Below are 24,925 nucleotides of genomic sequence, written 5' to 3'. Positions count from 1 at the left end.
CACATACAGCAAAAGTATGGGTGAAAAAACATACATAAGCAGAATCAAATAATAATGTAACTTAAATCAAATAACATGCAAAACAAAGTCATATATTAGTATTCCATTTAATTTATGTTGTCCTCTTGTTTAAAGGAAATATCAGTTTTAAATTAGAGATCATTGTTTTACACAGTGAAAAATAATAGAATAAAAATCGATATAGTTTTATGTTTAAGTGTATCTTTAATTAATGGTTTCCATATAAATAGTTAATTAGACAGATCTTAAATTATGCTAGACTTAAAAGAGCATAGGTTAATGACATTGATTTCATTATTATGCGGATTTCATGCAATATTTGCATAAAAATTAATTTTCATAAGAATGGAGTTCAAGCAATTGGTAAATACATCGTGAATCTTCCAGTCTTGCAATACAGACATGTTTAAATGTTATAGGAAGTGACCCAAATGCTTTCTTGCTGTTAAAATTCATATAACACTTGAATAATAATAAATCAAATTTGTTGATTTTATATCCCCCGCCAAGTAAGTTTTGTTTATGGACGGGTGCAGAGCTAAAAGGAAATGTGTAAGTGAAGGGTTGTGCCTTTCCTTAATTATGAATTGTCTTTCACTCATTTGTACCTGTGATAGATTTGCAAAAAACAAAAAATCAATTGGTGTATGGTCCAAAACAATCCTAAACAAATAGGGCATATTGAATCAAAATGTATAGTATTGTACAAATGTAACATAATTTCATTTACATGTATATGCTTAATTACCGAAGAATATTACGTTGTATATGTGGGATTGATGGCAAAGATGTTAAATCTGTTATCTGTTATTATACGCCAATAGTTTTGGAGGTCATACATTCGAGCAATGTGGGGAAGGGGGTAGGGCTAGATAGGCGCAAAAATAAGACAACTGTACAAATGATTGAATCAACAGTTACATAATGCATACAATACATAACAATTACTGAAACCAAGTCTGAAATCTTATTATTGAAGTACGTAAACATTATTTAAAAGATCACTTCGGCTGTTTATGAAGCCTTTTTAAAATAGTGTACTCGTCCAGTTTCTTGCGTAGGACCTGGTTAAAGTGGTACACCAGTTTCACGAGCCCACATGTGATCTGTTTGTCTTTCTGGTAGTCTTCAAGAACCTAAAAGTATCAACAAAGTTAGCCGTGCTCTGGGAAAATGGGGTCTAATACATATGCATAAAGTAGCCTCCCAGATTAGCCTGTGATGTGTGTGCAGGCTGTGTGTGTGGACCTTTGGTAAGAAGAGACTTTCTTTAAACGAAAAAATCTTTAAAAGCAGATAGTTTCGTCCCTGATAAGCATTTGAAGACTGCACAGTCTAATATGGAACTTTATGCACTTGCATCAAGAACCTTTTTCAAAGTGCACTGCTCGAGTGTAACTTTAACTGTACCAGCATGGGAGACAACTGTATTATAGCATGTGGACCTTTATTTATGGCAATAAACCAAAGGCTAAACAGTGTGACACAGCAAGAAAGCAAGAGACACAAGAAACAAATACACAACAAACACACATACATAAATAAAAACTGGGGTCAACTCCTTGCAAAGGTAAATTCTGAGTTCCAACAATTGTTTGATGCTCTCTAAGACAACATGAGCAATCATAGTTATGTGGTTTGTTTTAAGATAGCATAATTTAGTGACAACAAAACAGGCAAGCAGTAACACAGACATGAAAAAATGACAAATATAATGCTGGTCATGCATTATACCTGATTTTCAAGAGACAAGGTTAACGTCAAAGAAAAAAAAATTGTATGCATGGATACGGCATGGTTATAAGCAGCAACTAAACTATCATAAGTAGGTGCATTATGAACTTATTAAGGTGTGATATGCTGGTATAGATGGTAAGAAAACGGTCCTTAAAGTGATATTATGGGCATTTTTCACTGTTTAATTGAGCTGAAAATAATTAACAGGTCAAAAGAGTTAGTTAAAATGTGGTAACTGACCAATCATCTGCAACTCATCTTGCTACCAGTTATTTATAAAAATATATATTATATTCAATATTTTACCCAGTCCTCTAAGCCGAATGATCCGTAAAACAAAATTGTGTCTTTGTGTCATATGATCGAATCTGCACTAAAACTAAATTTAGATTCACATCGTACATCGAATCATTTCTGTCGTCAGTTGTCAAACCAAAAGTACGCTTGATATTCAAATGCATTAATTTTCTCTTTCCGGGATATTGTTTTAGCTTGTTGATGCTGCATTAACAAATATAAGTGTATATGAAGTGAAAACACTAAAAATAACCAACGGTTGTGATAGACACCTACATGTATAAACATAGCATATACTGTTAAATGCCCATAACATCACTTTAAGCAACAACTTTGTAAGTATCAAAGTGTTGCAGAGAGACACTTTTGTGTGAGACGCACCGATTACATATACTTAATCATGGTCCTATATGAAACAGTAAAATTTACATAAACATGGTCATAGACAAAACAGTTAAATCTATTTAACCTTCTTCCTAGACAACACGGTAAAAAACCTTGGTCCCAGATGAAACTACTTAAGTTTGGTCATAGATAAAACAATAAAATCTACTAAACCTTGATTCTAGACAAAACAGTTAAATCTAGTTAACCTTGGTCCCTGACAAAACAGATAAATGTACTTAACCTTGGTCCCTGACAAAAGAGATAAATCTAATTAACTATGGTCCCTGACAAAACAAATAAATCTACTAAACCTTGGTCCTAGACAAAACAGTAAAATCTACTTCACTTAGTTACCTGACAAAACAGTAAAATCTACTTAACCTTGGTTCTAGACATAACAATTTAATCTACTAAACTTAGGTCCCTGAAAAAACAGATAAATCTACTTAACCTTGGTCCCTGACAAAACAGATAAATCTAATACACCTTGGTCCTAGAAAAAAACAGTTAAATCTACTTATCCTTGGTCCTAGACAAAACAGTGAAATCCACTAACCTTTGGTCCTATACAAAACAGTTTAATCTACTTAATCATAGTCATAGACAAAACATTTAAATCTACTAAACCTTGGTCCAAGACAAAACAGTTAAATCTACTAAACCTTGGTCCTTGACAAAAACGGTTAAACTACATAACACTGGTCCTAGACATAACAGTTAAATCTACTTTACCTTGGTCCTAGACAAAACAGTTTAATCTACTTTACCTTGGTCCTATACAAAACTGTTAAATCCACTTAACTTTGGTCCTATACAAAACAGTTTAATCTACTTAACCATAGTTCTAGACAAAACATTTAAATCTACTAAACCTTGGTTCAAGACAAAACAGTTAAATCTACTAAACCTTGGTTCAAGACAAAACAGTTAAATCTACTTTACTATGGCCCTAGAAAAAAACCCCAGTTAAATCTACTTTACCTTGGTCCTAGACAAAACGGTAAAATCTACTTAACCTTGGTCCTACACTAAAATGGTTAAATCTACTTAACATTGGTCCTAGACAAAACATTTAAATCTACTTAACCTTGGTCCTACACAAAACAGTTAAATCTACTTAACCTTGGTACTAGACAAAAAAAGTTAAATCTACTTCACCTTGGTCCTCGACATAACAGTTAAATCTACTTTACCTTGATCCTACAAAAGCGGTTAAATCTACTAAACCTTGGTCCTAGACAAAAAGAGTTAATTCTTCTTAAACTTGGTCCAAGACATAACAGTTAAATCTTCTTTACCTTGGTACTAGACAAAACAGTTAAATCTACTTAACCCTGGTCATAGACAAAAGAATAAAATCTACTTAACCTTTGTCCTTGACAAAACAGTAAAATCTACTTAACCTTGGTCCTAGACTTAAACTGTTTAATCTACTATACATTGGTCCTAGATAAAACAGTTAAATCTACTTTACCTTCATCCTAGACAAAACAATTAAATCTACATAAGCTTGGTCCTTTCCAAAAACTGTAAAATCTACTAAACATTGCTGCTAGACAACAATAGTTCAATCTACTTAACCTTTGTCCAAGACAAAACAGTTAAATCTACTTTACCTTGGTCTTAGACAAAATATTTAAATCTACTTAACTTGGTCCTATACAAAGAAGTTAAATCTACTTAACCTTTGTCCTAGACAAAAACTGTTCAATCTACTTAATCTTGGTACCTGACAAAACATTTAAATCTACTTAATCTTGGCCCATGACAAAGAAGAGAAATCTACTAAACGCTGGTCCTCGACAAAATTGTAAAATCTTCTAAACCTTGGATCAAGACAGTTAAATCTACTGAACATAGGTTCAAGATGGATAAAACTACTTGATGACAGTAAAATCTACTCAACCTTGGTTCAAGACAATTAAATCTACTAAACATAGGTTCAAGACGGTTAAATCTACTAAGCCTTGGTTCAAGACAGTTAAATCTACTAAATCTTGCTAAAAGACAGTAATATCTAATAAACCTTGGTTAAAGATCGTAAAATCTACTAAACCAAGAGGTTAAATCAACAAAACCTCAGATCAAGACAGTAAAATCAACTAAACCTTGGTGCAAGAGGGTAAAATCTACTGAACATTTCATAGATGGAAAGATGTGAGGACAAGACTAAAATACTTACCCATTCATAGTATATACCCACTTTAATGAGAGACTCAAACCCATTCATTGTATATACCCACTTTAATAAGAGTCTCAAACCCATTCATAGTATATACCCACTTTAATGAGAGGCTCAAACCCATTAATGGTATAAACCCACTTTAATGAGAGTTTCAAACCCATCCATTGTATATATCCACTTTAAGGAGAGGCTCAAATCCATTCATCGTATATATCCACTTACGGTAAATGAGAGGCTCAAACCCATTAATGGTATAAACCCACTTTAATGAGAGTTTCAAACCCATTCATAGTATATACCCACTTTAATAAGAGTCTCAAACCCATTCATTGTATATACCCACTTTAATGAGAGGCTCAAATCCATTCCTAGTATATATCCACTTAAATGAGAGGCTCAAACCCATTTATAGTATATACATGTATCCACTTTAATAAGAGGCTCAAACCCATTTAATGGTATATACCCATTTTAATGAGAGGCTAAAACCCATTCATTGAATATATCCACTTAAATGTGAGGCTCAAACCCATTCATTGAATATACCCACTTTAATGTGAGGCTTAAACCCATTCATTATATATTCCCACTTTAATGAGAGACCAAAACCCATTCATTGTATATACCCACTTTAATGAGAGACCAAAACCCATTCAATCTATATACCCACTTTAATGAGAGGCTCAAACGTGGCTTTCCCGGCTCCGCGTACGCACTTCAAGTGTATCCTCATGGTGAGGCAGTCGCTATCAAGGTCCCTCTCTGTCTTATAGTAGTCCTTGCGATCTGAGAAATACAATATTGCATATGTACGATTTATATATGCTGATAACCGATTCATAAAGTTTGAGGAAAGCATAAAAGTCTTGCTATGGGAAAACAGGGTTTAACATGTGTGTGTAAAGTGTTGCCCCAGATCATCCTGTGCAGTCCACATCAGGGATGACCCTTTTCGCTTTTATCGTATTTTTTGTTTAAAAGAAGTCTGTTGATAGGAAAACTCCAGTTAAGGGGAAGGTTTCGTCTCTGATTAGCATGTGTGGACTGCACAGTCTCATCTGGGACTACACTTGAAGCACATGTATTAAGCCCGTTTTCACACAGCGAGGCTTATTTGCTGATTACCAATTTATACAGGTTGAATAAAGCATATATTATTTTTTTTTATTTTTTTTATTGTTTTAATGTGTATGTATGCTTGACACAATTAAAACTTGACATTTATCTGTTAGCCACATCAGCACCCACATCATGCATTATTCTAACAAGAAACCGTCGGAGACGGGTGATGCTCCCCAAAGTTTTTTTTGTCACAATATTGCACTATATATTCAGATAAAAGGAAACGTCTTGAGGGCACAGTAATTGGAGGGACAATAATTTTTTATATATATAAAATTTCAAAGGGCCATAACTCTGTGAAAAATCATCCAACCGGAACCCGCTGATAATATGCACATATCCTCTTGGTAGTGAAACTTTCCATAAAGTTTCATTGAATTCCGGTCATTTGTTGCTGAGAAATAGCCCGGACAAGAATTGCACTAAATGTACAGTTAATGGAAAATTTCAAAGGGCCATAACTCTGTGAAAAATCATCCGACCAGAACCCGCTGATAATATGCACATCTCCTCTTGGTAGAGAAGCTTCCCGTAAAGTTTCATTGAATTCCGGTCATTTGTTGCTGAGAAATAGCCCAGACAAGAACTGCACTATATGTACAGTAAATGGAAAATTTCAAAGGGCCATAACTCTGTGAAAAATCATCCGACCATAGCCCCCTGATATTATGCACATCTCCTCTTGGTAGTGAAGCTTCCCATAAAGTTTCATTGAATTCCGGTCATTAGTTGCTGAGAAATATCCCGGACAAGAATTGCACTATATGTACAGTTAATGGAAAATTTCAAAGGGCCATAACTCTGTGAAAAATCATCCGACCATAACCCGCTGATAATATGCACATCTCCTCTTGGCAGTGAAGCTTCCCATAAAGTTTCATTGAATTCCGGTCATTAGTTGCTGAGAAATAGCCCGGACAAAAATTGTGCACGTACGAGCACACAGACGGACGGACAGACGAAGCGGCGATTATATGCTCCCCCCACATTTTTTTAGGGGAGCATAAAAAGTCCACTTATGTAGAAAATAACTAAACCAAAATATACAGGTGGCAAGTTTATATGCAAGCTAATATGTTTGTAAAGTTGTACCTCAATAGCAGCAATACCTTTGGGTTACATGCAACACAGGTTATAACAATACCCCTTGTGTTAAAACAAGCGGACTGTCAAGATCCTTTAATGCTCACCAGAGAAACTGTAGCTAAGTCGTAAAATACTTGTGATGGATTGTTTGGTGCTACTTTTGACGACAAGGGCACAATTTTGAAAATATGAATTTTGCTATGTGAGTCTATAAAAAACATTCACAACATCGCACAGCTGTAGCCAACTTGGAAAGTTTTCACATAACATCAGTAAAACAATTAATCCTTAGGGGACAGGGGAGTTTTGACCCCAAGATCAGTATTTCAACAAACTTTGTACAGGGCCACTTTACAATAACACAAAACTAAATACCAAACCTCTGGGCCTTTTTGACCCAGTTGGATGATTTGAAAAACATTCATTGAGGACAACAATATGATGTTGCATACCAAATATAACACAAATTCAGTTCCATGACATTGGTAACAATTTCATTTCTAAAAACATTTGTTTGGCCATGACACCAAAATAATCAATGAATCAGTACTACTAGAATTCTGCACAGGGGCTCAGAAGATAATGCCACTTGAAGAAAAACACAGCCTTGAGAAGGGAAAGTTGAGCCCATACTTACTGAATGTTTCATTAAACACACAGACAGCCAGTGAAAAGTGAATTTTAAGACATAGTTATTGAATTTTTCATCGCACATGCAGACAGCCAGTTTGAAGGGAATGTTGAGGTGGCAAATGATTCATTTCACATGCAGACAACCAGAGAGAAGGGAATGTTGAGGCCATATTGACCAAATGTTTAATTGCACACACAGACAGCCAGAGAAGACGATTTTGAGGCCATACTTGACAAAGTCATACTTACAAAATGTTCATGGCACACAGAGAGAGCCAGAGACAAGGGGATGTCGAGGCCATACTTACCAAATGTTTCATTGCACACACAGACAGCCAGAGAGAAGGGTATGTTGAGGCCGGTAGGAAGCTGGCCATCCTTGTGGAGGAGATTGGTCACGCACTGAAACTTAAACTTCTTCTTCTTGCCGTGGAAATAGCAGTCCTCGTCCCAATCTGCCGGCGTCACCCGCTTCAACGTCACCAGTCTGTTGTCAACCATGTCAGGCCTCTGTTCAATTATACATTTAGGCACATTCTGGGAAAACTGTGCTTAATGCATGTGCATAAAGTGTCATGCCAGATTAGCCTGTGCAGTCTGCACAGGATTATCAGGGACCACACTTTCTGCTTAGACTGGATTTTGTTTTTACTTGATTTAAATGAAAATTTCCATAGAAGTGCCTAGTGTCATCACGGATTAGGCAGTGCACACTGTACAGATTAATCTGAGATGACACATTGCGCACATGAGTAAAGCCCAGTTTCCCGAGAGCATGGCTTCATTTATCCCATCATTATGCATGTGTTGTCAATATAAACCCCCCAATGAGCAAACTTAGCTTGATTTCAGCATCAATAGAATAAAGATGTCATGGGCATAACACTAACAGTGATGTCATTTTGTTAATATGCATGATGTCATTTGAGGTTTTGCTCTTGCTGACAAATGCTGCACTTTTTTTGGTTCGATGAAGATTTATGATGGAAAAATGCTAGGATTAATAGAATATCAGGTAATTGTTAAATACAGATAAGTTTATCTGCACAAAACACAAACCAATTGCTAAGACTCGTGGTTCAGGTTTTCTTACTTGCCGGTTCTATTCTCTAGAATTGAACCTTAGTCTCTATCTCTGTAACTAGCCTTGGTTCATTAAATGCTAATTAGGCACTCAGGGGTTTACAGACCAGTCACTATTTTCTGTTGCTTATATGCTTAATATGGACCTGGCAAGCTGAATATTGATTATTGATGAATATCCAAACAGTGCCTGTATGGTTTCATAATCATAATAATCACTATTTTCATAATCTGACATTATATATGAAGTGTATTTCACAGCTAGAATCTTTTGTAGATTAGAACTTTTTGGGGAAGTTATGCAATTTTTGTAAAGATTTTTGCTTTTAAAATTGCTGGTTTTAGGAGCCAACATGTGCGCTACAATATAAGAAATAGAAAACAATACTTCAGGCCCAACCACAAGCCTTTCTCTGACACTTTTAATTTAGCTTTCTCAGAATCTAAATTTCATGCATATGCCTTTCAGACATTTTTCCTTGTAAATATAAATGTATTAATTTTAGCATTTTTTTATTTTTTGCATGATCAAGCAACATATTTTGCTGAAATCTATATAAGTATGTTAAGAAAATTACATCAGGTAATGCAGCCGCTGTGGTAGCCGCCGTAGTGTGTGTGAATCTCTCAATGCCCGATGCCCCTGCCACCCCAGGCACGCCCCATCCAGCTGCCACACCCCCTTCAGCTCCACCCTCTCTACCAGATGGGCCTGGCTGACTGGCAGCCTCATTCACTGCAAACAGTTCACACCAGTATTTCATTACTTATCTTAGGGAATACCTGGCCTCATAAATGCATGACTGATCAGGGATCCTATAAATATGAAACAGATTATTTGGCATTAAAGAAATTTAACTGATCTACACATGTACAACAATTTATATTGGATGGAATGCAATTTCAAGCTCTTTAAAACAATCACTTTTTCTTGGAAACCTATATTCGAGGATTTATGATTTTGAAAAGAAAAAGACTTTGCATCTGTCATTTGCAATGTGTTTGAGTTAAATTTGTAGATCGGTCAACCCCCAAAAAGAATGAAATCTAATGTCCCACTAATAGTAATGTTTTTCAGTATATGACTTGCATACTTTTCATCATTTCAAGTTGTTTCAAACAGTAATCAGTGCAACCTGTACTCAAGCCCACTCACATCGCTTGACAAAATCCACTCCAGGCAGCTTATAATCCTGATGTAACATCTCCGGATGTTTGGTCAGAATTGCGTCATATGCGAATGCAAATTTGACCAGACTGAACCAGGTCTCTGCGTTCTCTCCTCGGTCGCACTGACCAATCACAGGCTGAATGATGGTCTGACACTCGTGGGGCCATTCTCCGAGGGCATGTTTGAACCTCTCCATGTTGTGGTTGATAGTCCCCGGAAAATACAGGCGCACATCTAAAAAAACAACATGCAAATTAGTGAAATTGATATCCCTCGCCAAATAAATTTTGTTTATTTGGATGGGTGCAAATCCCTTGATAAACGGTATAATCCAACAAATATTTAAGTTAAGAGTAATTTGTTTTTATACATTAAGATTCTCCTAATTGATATATACACACCCATGAAGTTCCATGTTGAAATCTTGTACATGTATCTGATATATAGCCCTGGAAATTTGCATCATACAAAAACAACAAAGAGCAATAACTCTTAGTTTAGATATTGTAGGATTATGGTTCGTGTGCAAGGCAATTCTCCTTATTGATATCTATACACCCATGAAGATTCATGTTGAAATATTGTATGGTATTTGAAATATGGACCTGAAAAGTTACATCATATCAACAAGAGATGTGTTTGTCAGAAACCCAATACCTCCTACTGCGACACTTTGAAGCCATATATTTGATCTTTGACCTTGAAGGATGACCTTGCCCTTGACCTTTCACCACTCAAAATGTGCAGCTCCATGAAATACACATGCATGCCAAATATCAAGTTGCTATCTTCAATATTGCAAAAATTATGACCAAGGTTAAAGTTTTGGGACAGAATGACAGACGGACAGGCCAAAAACAATATACCCCCGATCATTCGATCTGGGGGCAAAACAATATACCCCGATCATTCAATCCGGGGGCATAACTCTTATTTATAGTGTAGGGTTATGGTTCATGGCACATTTCCTCATTAATATCTATACACCAATGAAGATAAGGGTTGATATATAGTTTCTAATATATAGCCCTGAAAAGTTTGTGATTGACAAAGTGACGGATGGAATGATGGACAGCCAAAAGGAACGACGGACGGAAAATGCCACCATTTCTATATCTCTCCGCCTTGGGGGGGGGGGGGGAAATCACACAACATGTAGATAAATCAGTCATGTTCTGGGACAACTTGCCTTATTTCATGTGCATAAAGTTTCATCACATATTAAACCGCACAGTTCAGAGATTAACTTTCTGCTTTTCTGGTATTTTTCATTTAAAGAGGGAAAGTGTCGTCTCAGACTTTCCTGTGCAGCCTGCATGTGTATTAAGCACTGTTTTCCCAGAATGAGGCTTTATTACTTGTCAGTAACTAGATTGGTTACCTCCCCTTATCTATCGCATACTCTCTATATAGGGATCAGTACAGGCTATTTTACCGGTCCAAAATTGGACCGGTTATTTTTAGAAACATGTTCAGGGGAAGTAATCCGTGTACCATTTCCGGTTTATTTTCCCGAACTTTTTGACAGCCGTTTTACCTAAACAGCAGCCATTTCAACTAAACAACAGCCGTTTTAACTAAACAACTGCCATTTTACCTACATGTAAACAACAGCTGTTTCGACTAAATAACAGACATTTAAAGTAAACAACAGCCGTTTTATCTAAACAACAGCCGTTTCAACTAAATAACAGTCATTTAAAGTAAACAACAGCTGTTTCAACTAAATTACAGCCTTTTAAAATAAACAACAGCCGTTTAACCTAAACAACAGCCGTTTGACCTCAACAACAGCCGTTTCAACTAAGAAACCACTGTTTCTCCTAGCTACACCACAAACCTGGCCTTGGTTCATCGCACACGCAAATGAACCTCCAGAAAGGTCTGCACTCCTTTCGCGCCAGGTTGATGATTGTGTAGCAGCGGGACAGCATGAACTGGAACGTGGCCGCCCACCGCCGGTCATGGACTAGACAGACAGACGGACGCTCCTCCGCGCTGGCTGCTCCACCCATCGCAGCCTGACCAATGGAAAAACTTGTTTGGGATTTTGCCTGACCAATGGAAAAACTTGTTTTGAATTTGGCCTAACCAAAGGAAAGACTTGTTTTGTATGTGGCCTGACCAATCGATAAACTTTTTTGGATGTGGCCTGACCAATGGAAAATTTGGTTTTGGATTTGGCCTCACAAAATGAAAACTTGTTTTTGATTTTGCCTGACAAATGGCATAGCTTGTTTTGGATGTGGCCTGATTAATCGAAAAATTTGTTTTGGAGGTGGGCATATGGTTTTGATGTGATATTTTTCCACACTTTCACAAGTTATACATACAGAACAGGTGTAAAGGACTTGTTCACAGATTTTAATATTGATAAAAGAATTAAGTCATGAAATGCATTTTCTGCAATATACTATACTTTTTCAAATCATGTACTATAGTTGTCATTGAATAAAAATTGCAAAAAAAACTGCTTTTTTTGTAAGTGTTCAAAATCAGATCTGGTGAAAGCAAATTCTAATGCCCTAACCATTCTGCTCTTAAAGAGTTTTTTTGTTATCTTCCATATTCTAAACCGAACATAAGAGATACATCGGTTTTAAAAAAAAAATTGAAAGAAAGCATTTTAAGATTTATAATTTATACAACAAGATTTATGATATAAATCATTAAATGAAACAATATTTGTAATGTGATTCTACATGTAGGTCATAAGTATTATTTAACTTGTTCGTAAACAATGTATAATTCAGGTTTGGAATCCATCACATCTAACAAGATGTTAACCCATGTATGCCTAGTAGACTCTGCCATCCTTCTAAATTGGATCAATTTATTTCCAAAATTAGGGATGTCTACTATATTCATTTCTATATTTAGAATATTTCTTACAGAAATTCCTTTAAGCAAACAGCGCAGATCGGATGAGACGCCGCATCATGTGGCGTCTCTTCTGGGTCTACGCTGTTTGCCAAGGCCTTTTTTCTAGACGCTAGGCATAAATGGGTTAATATTACAAGTAAAATTGTCATTCAGCAAATGTGTGAACATGTCTCTCTCACACTCCCGCACAACAGTGTTTCACTCTGAAGGCTCACTCGATTACTGGAACAGGGTAATAAGAATATCAACACACTGGGGCTGTGGCGTAGTGCATACGGTGTCTGCCTGGCGACGGGAGGTCAAAGGTTCGATCCCACCTGTTTATGTGCTATGTAGATCTCCCCCCAAAAAACAAGTACTGGTTTAACACAGGAAACAGACTCGAGCGTGTGCCAAAAAGAAGAAATCTTTCTACGCATCATCAAAAATAAATAGGTTTAAACTAACACCTTCAGTGATTTGATACTTTTTTATAATAATGTATGTTGTCAAGTCATTCCACTCTATTAACCACATGTTCGGGTAAGATCTTGTGAACAATATTGTGCATAGTCATCAAATTGCTTTTTCATGTATACCAATTTTCATAATAATATATATAATTTATTTATGTTGTTTTTCTTTAAAATCTGTTATAAGTAAAATTCACTTGACATTTGACCTCTGGAGAATCAAGGGTCAAACATAATCATGCCATCTCTATTAAAATATAAATCATGTTTCAAGATCACATCTTATGTATTTTCTAAATACTTATAATTTTTTCAGAAGGACACACACAGACACTGGGATGGATTCACTGACCTATAAATGGCAACCCAATCAATATTCAATGTTTCCTGATTATGATTATCTTTTGAGTTATTACAATATAAAGTTGTGTTATATTTTTAGTTACAATTCCCTGACCTACAACATAGAAATGGTGAATAACTAAAGGTTGAACATAATCAGCATTTTGCGCTTCATTAATATACCAGGTTTAATCTAAGCATCTTAAATAGTTATTGAGAAAAACAAGGAATGCAGTTATATCTTATGTACTTTTTAAATTATTTCAGTTTTTATGGACAGACAGACTAACTAACAGATGGACAGTGGTCGGGATTGACAGACAAACTATTGTAAACCTAAATCGCAATTTGCACACCAAGGGATCGACAGGGGGCTATGGTTAACCTTAAGCCCAATGTGTACACCAAGGGATCGACAGGGGGCTATGGTAAACCTTAAGCCCAATGTGAACACCAAGGGATCGACAGACAGACTATGGTAAACCTAAAGCCCAATGTGAACACTAAGGGATCGACAGACAGACAGACTATGGTAAACCTAATGCCCAATGTGAACACAAAGGGATCGACAGACAGACCATGGTAAACCTTAAGCCCAATGTGTACACCAAGGGATCGACAGACAGACAGACTATGGTAAACCTATAGCCCAATGTGTACACCAAGGGATCAACAGGGGGCTATGGTAAACCTATAGCCCAATGTGTACACCAAGGGATCGACAGGAGGCTATGGTAAACCTAAAGCCCAATGTGTAAACCAAGCGACAGACAGACAGGTTATGGTAAAAAAAAGCCCAATGTGAACACCAAGGGATCGACAGACAGACTATGGTAAACCTATAGCCCAATGTGTACACCAAGGGATCAACAGGGGGCTATGGTAAACCTAAAACCCAATGTGTACACCAAGCGACAGACAGACAGACTATGGTAAACCTAAAGCCCAGTGTGAACACCAAGGGATCGACAGACAGACTATGGTAAACCTAAAACCCAATGTGTACACCAAGGGATCGACAAACAGACAGACTATGGTAAACCTATAGCCCAATGTGTACACCAAGGGATCAACAGGGGACTATGGTATTGGTAAACATATAGTCCAATGTGTACGCCAAGGGATCGACAGGGGGCTATGGTAAACCTAAAGCCCAATGTGTACACCAAGGGATCGACAGGGGGCTATGGTAAACCTAAAGCCCAATGTGTACACCAAGGGATCGACAGACAGACAGACTATGGTAAACCTTAAGCCCAATATGTACATCAATGCGTATCCCAATGGATTGACAGACTATGGTAAACATAAAGATCTATGTGTACACAAATGTGAACACCAATGGATTGACAGACAGACTATGGTAAACCTAAAGCCCAATGTGTACACTAATGTGCACACCAAATTTCATGGTCATAAACATTCTATGGAGAATGTTAGTTATTACAATACTAAGTTTAGTTCTACATGAATTATAAGTAACTGTGACCTTTCTTTGACCTCTGATGTAAAACAAAAGATTGTGCACAAAATCCACACATTATTAAATATCATACAAAGTTTTATCTAAAGACAGACAGACAGGAGGACATTAGAACAGACAGACATGACCGTTGAAGTGTTCCACCTCTCTGGTGACATTGTCAATGGACTTCAATGAGTCTACATGGTCAAGTGATTTCACTAAGTCTTATCTCACAGAGAAAGGCAAGTATAAATTGCATATATCTTCTTTCTTAAACGTCCTTTCTTTAATGATGTTAGGAATGCATTTATTCCAAGATATTATAAAACGCTTCTAAATATGTTCAACTTTATGAAACTACTTTATAGTTTAAAAAAAATTGTATTATGAAAGCTACCCATGTTTAGTTTAAAATGGTTTAAAATATGAGAAAATGTCATATATATGTAGTGTAAAATAATAATACATTCTTACAAAAAAATAAGGTAAGAATTATGTCATTATTGTTGCAATTGTTAAACTATACGCATATAATTGTGTAGTCCTTCAACCTCATCCATGTGACATTTTCATTTGTGTGTTATTCAATGTGGTATGTTATTTTATTAAGTATGTTAATGACTATGAGCCTCACATTCTTAAGTAAAAAAAACCCCTAGTCTGTTCCGTTCTGTATAAACATTTACCACTCAGATACAAATTTTGACGCGTTTGTAGTCACTTAAAAAATATAATTAAATATACCGGTAAGACCTTTCTTACTGTATTCAAGTTTTAAAGGCCTCATTTCAAACCCTTAGATACTTAAGAGCAGCAAACGGTAAAAAACATCATCAAAATGCAAGTTATTTGCGGAATGTTCTGGTTTTATTCTGGTTCCATAAAGCTATTTTCACTTCCCATTTGAGCAGGAAAGGGATAAACAAAACAAGAGGGCCAAGATGGCCCTAGTTCGCTCACCTGAGAGGAGTCGGTTCATTTAATCAAACGTCAAACTTGACCAAGATATTGTCCAGACAAACATCCTGGTCAAGTTTCATCATTATTGAACCAAAACTCTGGCGTATGGAGTGTTTTTGTTTTTGTAAGACTTGTCCTGGTGACCTATATTTTGAGTTGACCCCCTTAACAAACATCAAACTTTGCTTACAAAAATAAATATTATGACCAAGATTCATAAAATCTGAAACAAAATTGTGACCTCTAGAGTATTTTCAAGGAGTTGTATAATATAATGAAAATTTTGACAATCTTAGGGCAATAATTATGGCATTAATTATGTGATTTTGCTCATTATCAAACTTGACTGTGATCAAGGGATCAACAGGGGGCTATGGTAAACCTATAGCCCAATGTGTACACCAAGGGATCGACAGGAGGCTATGGTAAACCTAAAGCCCAATGTGTAAACCAAGCGACAGACAGACAGGTTATGGTAAAAAAAAGCCCAATGTGAACACCAAGGGATCGACAGACAGACTATGGTAAACCTATAGCCCAATGTGTACACCAAGGGATCAACAGGGGGCTATGGTAAACCTAAAGCCCAATGTGTACACCAAGCGACAGACAGACAGACTATGGTAAACCTAAAGCCCAATGTGAACACCAAGGGATCGACAGACAGACTATGGTAAACCTAAAACCCAATGTGTACACCAAGGGATCGACAAACAGACAGACTATGGTAAACCTATAGCCCAATGTGTACACCAAGGGATTGACAGGGGACTATGGTATTGGTAAACCTATAGTCCAATGTGTACGCCAAGGGATCGACAGGGGGCTATGGTAAACCTAAAGCCCAATGAGTACACCAAGGGATCGACAGGGGGCTATGGTAAACCTAAAGCCCAATGTGTACACCAAGGGATCGACAGACAGACAGACTATGGTAAACCTTAAGCCCAATATGTACATCAATGCGTATCCCAATGGATTGACAGACTATGGTAAACATAAAGATCTATGTGTACACAAATGTGAACACCAACTGATTGACAGACAGACTATGGTAAACCTAAAGCCCAATGTGTACACTAATGTGCACACCAAATTTCATGGTCATAAACATTCTATGGAGAATGTTAGTTATTACAATACTAACTTTAGTTCTACATGAATTATATGTAACTGTGACCTTTCTTTGACCTCTGATGTAAAACAAAAGATTGTGCACAAAATCCACACATTATTAAATATCATACAAAGTTTTATCTAAAGACAGACAGACAGAAGGACATTAGAACAGACAGACATGACCGTTGAAGTGTTCCACCTCTCTGGTGACATTGTCAATGGACTTCAATGAGTCTACATGGTCAAGTGATTTCACTAAGTTTTATCTCACAGAGAAAGGCAAGTATAAATTGCGTATATCTTCTTTCTTAAACGTCCTTTCTTTAATGATGTTAGGAATGCATTTATTCCAAGATATTATTAAACGCTTCTAAATATGTTCAACTTTATGAAACTACTTAATAGTTAAAAAAAATTGTATTATGAAAGCTACCCATGTTTAGTTTAAAATGGTTTAAAATATGAGAAAATGTCATATATATGTAGTGTAAAATAATAATACATTCTTACAAAAAAATAAGGTAAGAATTATGTCATTATTGTTGCAATTGTTAAACTATACGCATATAATTGTGTTGTCCTTCAACCTCATCCATGTGACATTTTCATTTGTGTGTTATTCAATGTGGTATGTTATTTTATTAAGTATGTTAATGACTATGAGCCTCACATGCTTAAGTAAAAAAAAAACCTAGTCTGTTCCGTTCTGTATAAACATTTACCACTCAGATACAAATTTTGACGCGTTTGTAGTCACTTAAAAAATATAATTAAATATACCGGTAAGACCTTTCTTACTGTTTTCAAGTTTTAAAGGCCTCATTTCAAACCCTTAGATACTTAAGAGCAGCAAACGGTAAAAAACATCATCAAAATGCAAGTTATTTGCGGAATGTTCTGGTTTTATTCTGGTTCCATAAAGCTATTTTCACTTCCCATTTGAGCAGGAAAGGGATAAACAAAACAAGAGGGCCAAGATGGCCCTAGTTCGCTCACCTGAGAGGAGTCAGTTCATTTAATCAAACGTCAAACTTGACCAAGATATTGTCCAGACAAACATCCTGGTCAAGTTTCATCGTTATTGAACCAAAACTCTGGCGTATGGAGTGTTTTTGTTTTTGTAAGACTTGTCCTGGTGACCTATATTTTGAGTTGACCCCTTTAACAAACATCAAACTTTGCTTACAAAAATAAATATTATGACCAAGATTCATAAAATCTGAAACAAAATTGTGACCTCTAGAGTATTTGCAAGGAGTTGTATAATATAATGAAAATTTTGACAATCTTAGGGCAATAATTATGGCATTAATTATGTGATTTTGCTCATTATCAAACTTGACTGTGATCTTTCAGCATCTTTGATAAAGAATGCTTGAGAAATGTGAATGCTAGAGTGTTTACAAACCAAATGTGTACGGGCGGACAAAGACCAATCCTAAAACCTCACCTGAGCAATCAGGTGAGCTAAAAAGTGTGTTTCACCGATCCCATTTTCCAACTTGTCCGAGAAATCAATACAACCAATGTATTGACTAAGTTTCAAGATGATTAGGCAAAAAATGTGACTTCTATAGTGTTCGATCATAAGGTTTCTCTCTAGTCACAGAAGGAAAACTGCCCCACCCCCCTGGCAGCCATGTTTTTGACCGATTGGGACCATTTGCAAACTCATTTGAGATATATATAAAACCAATCTTTTCACCAAGCTTCATGATGATTGGGCAAAAAATGTGACTTCTAGAGTGTTCACAAGCTTTTTTTCCATATAGATATAAGAAAACTTCCCCCCCCCCCCCCTGGCAGCCATGTTATTCAACTGACCGGAACCATTTTCTAACTCAACTCTCATATCAATTAAACAAATGTTCTAACCAAATTTCATGAAAATTGGGCCAAAAATGTGACTTCTAGAGTGTTCACATGTTTTCACTATATACATATAGCGAAAAATGCCCCGCCCACTGGCGGACATGTTTTGTCACCGATCTGGACCATTTTCGAACTCATCCGAGATATCAATAAAACCAACGTTTTGACCAACTTTCATGATGATTGGGCAAAAATTGTGACATCTAGAGTGTTTACAAGGTTTCTATATAGCCAAATAAGGAAAACTGCCGCGCCCACTGGGGGCCATGTTTTTCAACGAACCGGAACCACTTTTGAACTCAACCAACATATCATTAAGACAAACATTTTGACAAAGTTACATGAAGATTGGGCATGAAATGTGACTTCTACAGTGTTTACAAGTTTTGTCCTTTTTTTTACCTAGTGACCTAGTTTTTGACCCGGCACAACCCAGTATCGAATTCGACCAAGATTTCATTGGGACAAAGCTTCTGACCAAGTTTCATGAAGATCGGACGATAAATGTGGCCTCTAGAGTGTTTACGAACAAATGTGAACGGACGAACTGATGGACAGATGACGGACAAAGACCTGTCACAAAAGCTCACCTGAGCAATCAGGTGAGCTAATAAAAAAACCAAATATAGATTATTGAATACTTTAATAATAAAATCATCAAATACACAAAAGTACATTTGTATAAAACTATTCATGTAATCATGTTTTCCGGTATATATTTAACTAAAAAAGCAACCATTTTAAACCTTTATATCATGAATGTTTATTTTTCGTGTAAGTAATACATTTAAAATATATATTCTAAAAATATATATGAAGGAAAGGCAAGGACAATCGGCCAGTATTACAAATAAAAATATGAGATAGGAAAGGGGTCATAAGTTGCTCACAGTGTTTTCTTCCACCATTTTGGGAATGGGGCCAGATCCCATTCGATTGAGAAAAATTGCCTTGTTTTGACTTATTTTGGGAAATAAATGTTGTTGGTTTTATGATTACAAATACTTTAAAATTGATAACAAGGCTATTGTCAAGCAATATTGTCCCCTACCGGCTCCACCATTGTCAGAAATTCCACCATTTTCAGAATATTTTTTGGGGGGTTGCCAAAGCAACCACAATTTTTGACATAGGAACGAAATGAAATGACGTGCATAATGTCCCTATTGCCATCTATCCATGTTGCAAGTTTCATGAAAAAATATTAAGAACTTTTTAAGTTATTGCAGGATCCATAAAACCACCATTTTCAGCAGTATTTCTAGTCTATTTGTTGCCATAGCAACCAGAATTTTTGACGTAGGAACAAAATGAAATGATGTGCATAATGTCCATATTGCCATCTATCCATGTCTCAAGTTTCATGAAAAAATATTAAGAACTTTGAAAGTTATCGCAGGATCCAGAAAAGTGTGACGGACGGACTGACTGACGGACTAACAGACGGAGCGCAAACCAAAGTCCCCTCCAGTGAAACCGGTAGGTGACAATAAAAGTGATTTCAATATAATATTTTCTAAGGTTCAACTTATAGAGGTGGATTTGGAGATGAATGACATTCTTAGAGATATTAAAGAAGTATTTTTGGGGGGGAACCTTCAATTTGGAAATTTTTAGGTTCCATTTAGGAAAAATATATACTTTTTTCCATTGGGAAATTAAAATTAGTATATTATTTAATATTTGTAAAGCTACTGTTGCATAATATATAGTTGTGTGACTGTTAGCCAGGTTTTTTAGACAGTCTTTAAAAAAATACAGTTGGCAGAATAATTGTTTATAAGATTCTCAGCTGTAATTGTTGCTTTTCATACATTATCAGAATTGTGGATTGATTACTTACCATATTTCGTTATTGTTACCGATTAATAATAAATAGATACACATACTGTCATGAGTGTTACTTTGTTACCCTTAATATGCTTTAAGGGAATAAATGTTTTTTAAACTACTATGACTTTTGTCTCTGTACAATAATGGAGCCAATCAAACAGTCGCTGTTTGACATTAAGAAGTTTTTGTATTGCCAAATTTTTAAATATTATGACATACACAATTTAGGCCAATGTGGAGGATAAAAAAAAATGTTTATTGTACTATTTTTTTTCTTTAGATAGTTTTGTATTCTATATAGGTTTTATTCTCTTTACTGTATTAAGAATGGAAATATACAAAGAGAACATATAAAGCTAGATCATCCCTTGTATATTACAATAAGGGTGCAAACTTGTCACAACACATGTCTGTTAAATGTCTAGGTAACTTAGCTAAAGACATGTGATAAGATTAGAAGATTTTAGTTAAAGAGTGGCCAACTTTAGTTGAGCAAAGTTTGGATTAATTCATAAGTGATTCAGGTGATCTGGCTGGTTAACATATTTGGCTGAGATTTTATGCCCACAAACATTGTGCCTGAATTTGATAATGATACAATTAAAAACAACTTTAGTTAAAGGGCCAGCGGGATTGAATTTGCCAATTTTTTCAATAAATCCTAGGGCCAAGTTAAATATGGCAAAATGCTTACATCAAGTGTTTTCATAATTTGCACCCTTTTTAAACAGCATATAAACATAGTTTAAAGAGTCTCTTTTGCACTTTGAAGTTCACACTGTTAACAGTTTTGCAATGAAATGTTAAAACGACACTGTGTTCTAATGTTTCTGGCCTAATTTCAGCACTTTTCTAGGGGTTTCACAATCATTACTCACAATTGGAGCATCCGCTGCCGGCCTTTTTCCATTGGCATTGGGACCCGCATTGCGATTGTCTTCTGCATTTGAGGCCCCTTCTTGACTGGCAGGATTTCCAAAAGAAGCTCCCTGCTGATTGGCTGCAGCACTCAAAGAAGCCCCTCTCTGATTGGCTGCAGTTCCTTGAGAAGCCCCAAGCTGATTGGCTGGAGGTTCATCAGTTCCAGTGGCTCCAAGTGATAGGTTAGCAATTTCAGCAGGACTTGACAAATTTCCAGAGTCGTCAGAATTTACAGAATCATCTTGTTCCATGTCCACCTTAAAGCAGAAAATGTCACCTTTTCACCTTTTAAGAAATGGGACAGAGGTCGTATGTATTGAAAATAACCAAGTTATTTTTACTTGAATTGTGAAATTTAATTTGTTGCTTTTTGCTAGCAAATACTTAAGAATTAAAAATAAGTGCTTTCAATATTATATTAATTTAGTTTCAACCCATAGAGCTGCATAGGGAATTTAACTCAATGTTACATTTCATTTACAAAAATACCCAAACACTGATATGATTCTATAGCATTTATCTTTGGGGAATATGGTTAGTGCCACATTGAATGTTGTTTGTCACCCTTTGAGGTAGACCTACAACAATCTCCATGATGATGGAAATGATCCTCGACACACACAAACAACACTCAACATTTGTAGGTCTGAATATTGTATTGTTGCTGTCTGTTTCCTTATTAAATTATATGAAAATATAATGTTGTTGGTAATCGTTGAGCGTTGGTGTGCAATGTCGAGTGTCACATCGGGTGTCAACTCATTACCAGACAATGACCAACAAAGAACTATAAAATATTCTGTAAATATCGTGTACATTCAGTTTCGAATCTGCTAGGGATGACAGTAAATAGACAAAGAAAACTACTTTTTCCTGAATGTTTCACCTTAATAGACTTTTTCAAGTAATGTTTTATTAATGAACTACCTTTTCTTTATGTTATTTAACAAAACAATGGTTAATTGACATCAAAACACCAATATAGAAGAAAAGACGTCAAATATCGTGTAGCTTAAAAAAGGTATCCAACTTTTATCATAGATGGCCCTCATTCATCTGCCATTTTGAAATATAAACAAAAACAAGCCTTGATAACGTTTACATTTACATTTATGCAAAGTCATTTCAAAATCCATCAAACAAATTGTTTTATGGCTACATCTGACCTTTGACCTCTAAGTGTGACCTTGACCTTTTAGGTAGGGAGACGGATGTTACACGCAACAAGATGTCTTAAGATGGTTGAAATGTGTGCCAACTTATTTTCAAAGCCATCAATATATGGCAAGTTAGTTAAGGCTGAGACAAGAATTGGTGGATGGACATCCAGACACTTCTACAGTCAGTGTTACTGCTATATGCTGCCTTCAATAAAGAAGTGTTTTAAAGGACAAGCTTCGAAAAAGTGCTTCCAGTGGGCAAAGTTGAATTTTAATTCATCTGCGTAAGTGTAGTCCAAGATTATGTGTAGTCCGCACAGGCTAATCAGAGAAGACTATTTAAACTTTTACTGTTTTTTTTCGTATCAAAGCGTCAAAGCAAAAATTCAGTTTAGACGAAAAGTGTAATCCCTGATTCTGGGACAACACTTCACGCAGATGCATAAAGTCCAGTTTTCCAAGGAGGCTCATTTAATGAGGTCTGGTATAATCTAGTATGGTTCTGTAAAATCCATCATTTAAAAGACATGTCCTGTATTAACTTCCCCTCTTACCTATGAGTTGCAAACAAACAATACAAACAAACAACAAAAGCTAATTGTTATGTATTGTTGGTCTGGTGAGGTAACAAAAAGTGCCATGCTTCTTATGTAATGTTTATACTTGACTTGATACTTACATTGCCTTGATAACGTTCCAAACTGGACTTCTCATCGTCAGCTAATGCTTGCAGGTCATCATATATTTCTTTCAGACTGTCAACGTTCTTCACCTTCTTGGTAATCACTGCATTTACGATCCTTCTTTCCCCATCTTTTTTGGACTCAATAACTATCTTGCACGCATGGCGCCTTTGCAGGGGAAGTAATTTAGAACCATTATTGCCGATAATGTGCCCGATCATTTCTTCCGTTATCCCGCGCAGTTCAAAGGTTTGGGTCCGCTCAACACGAACAGGAACTCTTGGCTGTTGTTGTTGAACGCTCTGCCTTGTTGATTCAAACATACCATAATCTTGTTCAATACAGCGCCGCAGGAGGAACAGCAGCCGAAGGGCGCTTGATTGGCGAACAGGATGTGGGCAATCTCTATTGGCCTTCTGTTCATTGATTTCGCCAGCTTTTCTCAGATCTTCCAGCATTTTACGGATTACCTGGCTGGCAGGGTTTCGTGGATTCTGAGAGATGTGGTTGTCAAGGAAGTTTACAGCATCAGCCAAATGCTCATCAGTAATCGATTCCCAAGGATTCCCTAGAAAATAACAAACAGAAATGATAATAAATGTAATAAAGCAAACATGCATTACAAAGCAGGGCAAACAATAATTTTAGGTTATTCATTAGTTTTCGAGTGAAATTTGGGGCCAAATTCCCAGTCTCAATGAGTCTCTATTTTATCCAAATGACTGCTTTAAACTCTCAATTGAAAGTTAAAAAACAAAATTGGTAAAAAAAATAAATGTTTATTTTAGTTCATCTCCCTATCAAGCTGAATTAGTTGAACCTTAGTTTATACAGTTTTAACACTTTTATTCCAAATATTTAAAATTTGATAGACAAAAAAGTACATTTTCCCAATTTTAGTCAAAATGACAAGTTGTTTTCCCATCCAAAGTGCCCCAGACCAATTGATTCCCAAAACGGCGGAAAAAAACACTGTAATTAAACAGTGATGTGTACAATGCCGTGATATATCTGGACAAGAAGAGAGGTGACATACCACTGTGAAATATCTTGACAAGTAGAGAGGTGACTTACCACTGTGATATATCTGGACAAGTAGAGAGGTGACATATCACTGTGAAATATCTGGACAAGTAGACATGTGACATACCACTGTGATATATCTTAACAAGTAGAGAGGTGAAATGCCACTGTGATATATCTTGACAAGTACATTTTGTGTATAGAGGTGACATACCACAAGCCCATAGGAAAGTGTGATGTGAGTGTGCCAGTTGTGTACAAGTAGAAATATGTCACAGTATTGTCCACAAAGCTGTTTAATAATCTTTTTATTATATACCTATATACATGTTGACTCTTCCACTCTTTAGTTTTATTTACGTGAAATGTACAGTGTTTCATTTCACTCAAATATGGGGCCTATAGAAGAACTCATTCTCACTGGAAACAAGTATATATTTTTTCCAAATGGGAACAACAAAATTCCACATTGAAGGTTTAAAATAAAAAA

At 36.1% G+C, this 24,925-nt stretch overlaps 1 protein-coding gene across 3 annotated transcripts in view; it reads right to left on the bottom strand.

Moving 5' to 3' along the window:
- Nucleotides 1-926: 926 nt before the first annotated feature.
- The window catches only part of LOC127844397 (uncharacterized), a 34,243-nt gene continuing 10,244 nt past the window's right edge, over nucleotides 927-24,925 (bottom strand). For all 3 annotated transcript variants that reach the window (XM_052374538.1, XM_052374537.1, XM_052374536.1), the window contains exons 3-10: nucleotides 23,409-23,980; nucleotides 21,527-21,826; nucleotides 11,563-11,743; nucleotides 9,708-9,956; nucleotides 9,130-9,287; nucleotides 7,777-7,978; nucleotides 5,298-5,413; nucleotides 927-1,157 (exon numbers count right to left, since the gene is read on the bottom strand). In XM_052374538.1, coding sequence (XP_052230498.1) covers nucleotides 1,023-1,157; nucleotides 5,298-5,413; nucleotides 7,777-7,978; nucleotides 9,130-9,287; nucleotides 9,708-9,956; nucleotides 11,563-11,743; nucleotides 21,527-21,826; nucleotides 23,409-23,980 — 1,913 coding nt within the window. In that variant the 3' untranslated portion in view covers nucleotides 927-1,022. The remainder of the gene's footprint in view (nucleotides 1,158-5,297; nucleotides 5,414-7,776; nucleotides 7,979-9,129; nucleotides 9,288-9,707; nucleotides 9,957-11,562; nucleotides 11,744-21,526; nucleotides 21,827-23,408; nucleotides 23,981-24,925) is intronic.

Source organism: Dreissena polymorpha, chromosome 9, assembly GCF_020536995.1.
Source record: "Dreissena polymorpha isolate Duluth1 chromosome 9, UMN_Dpol_1.0, whole genome shotgun sequence".
Lineage (NCBI taxonomy): Eukaryota > Metazoa > Mollusca > Bivalvia > Myida > Dreissenidae > Dreissena > Dreissena polymorpha.
This window is presented reverse-complemented; position numbering and strand designations above follow the sequence as displayed.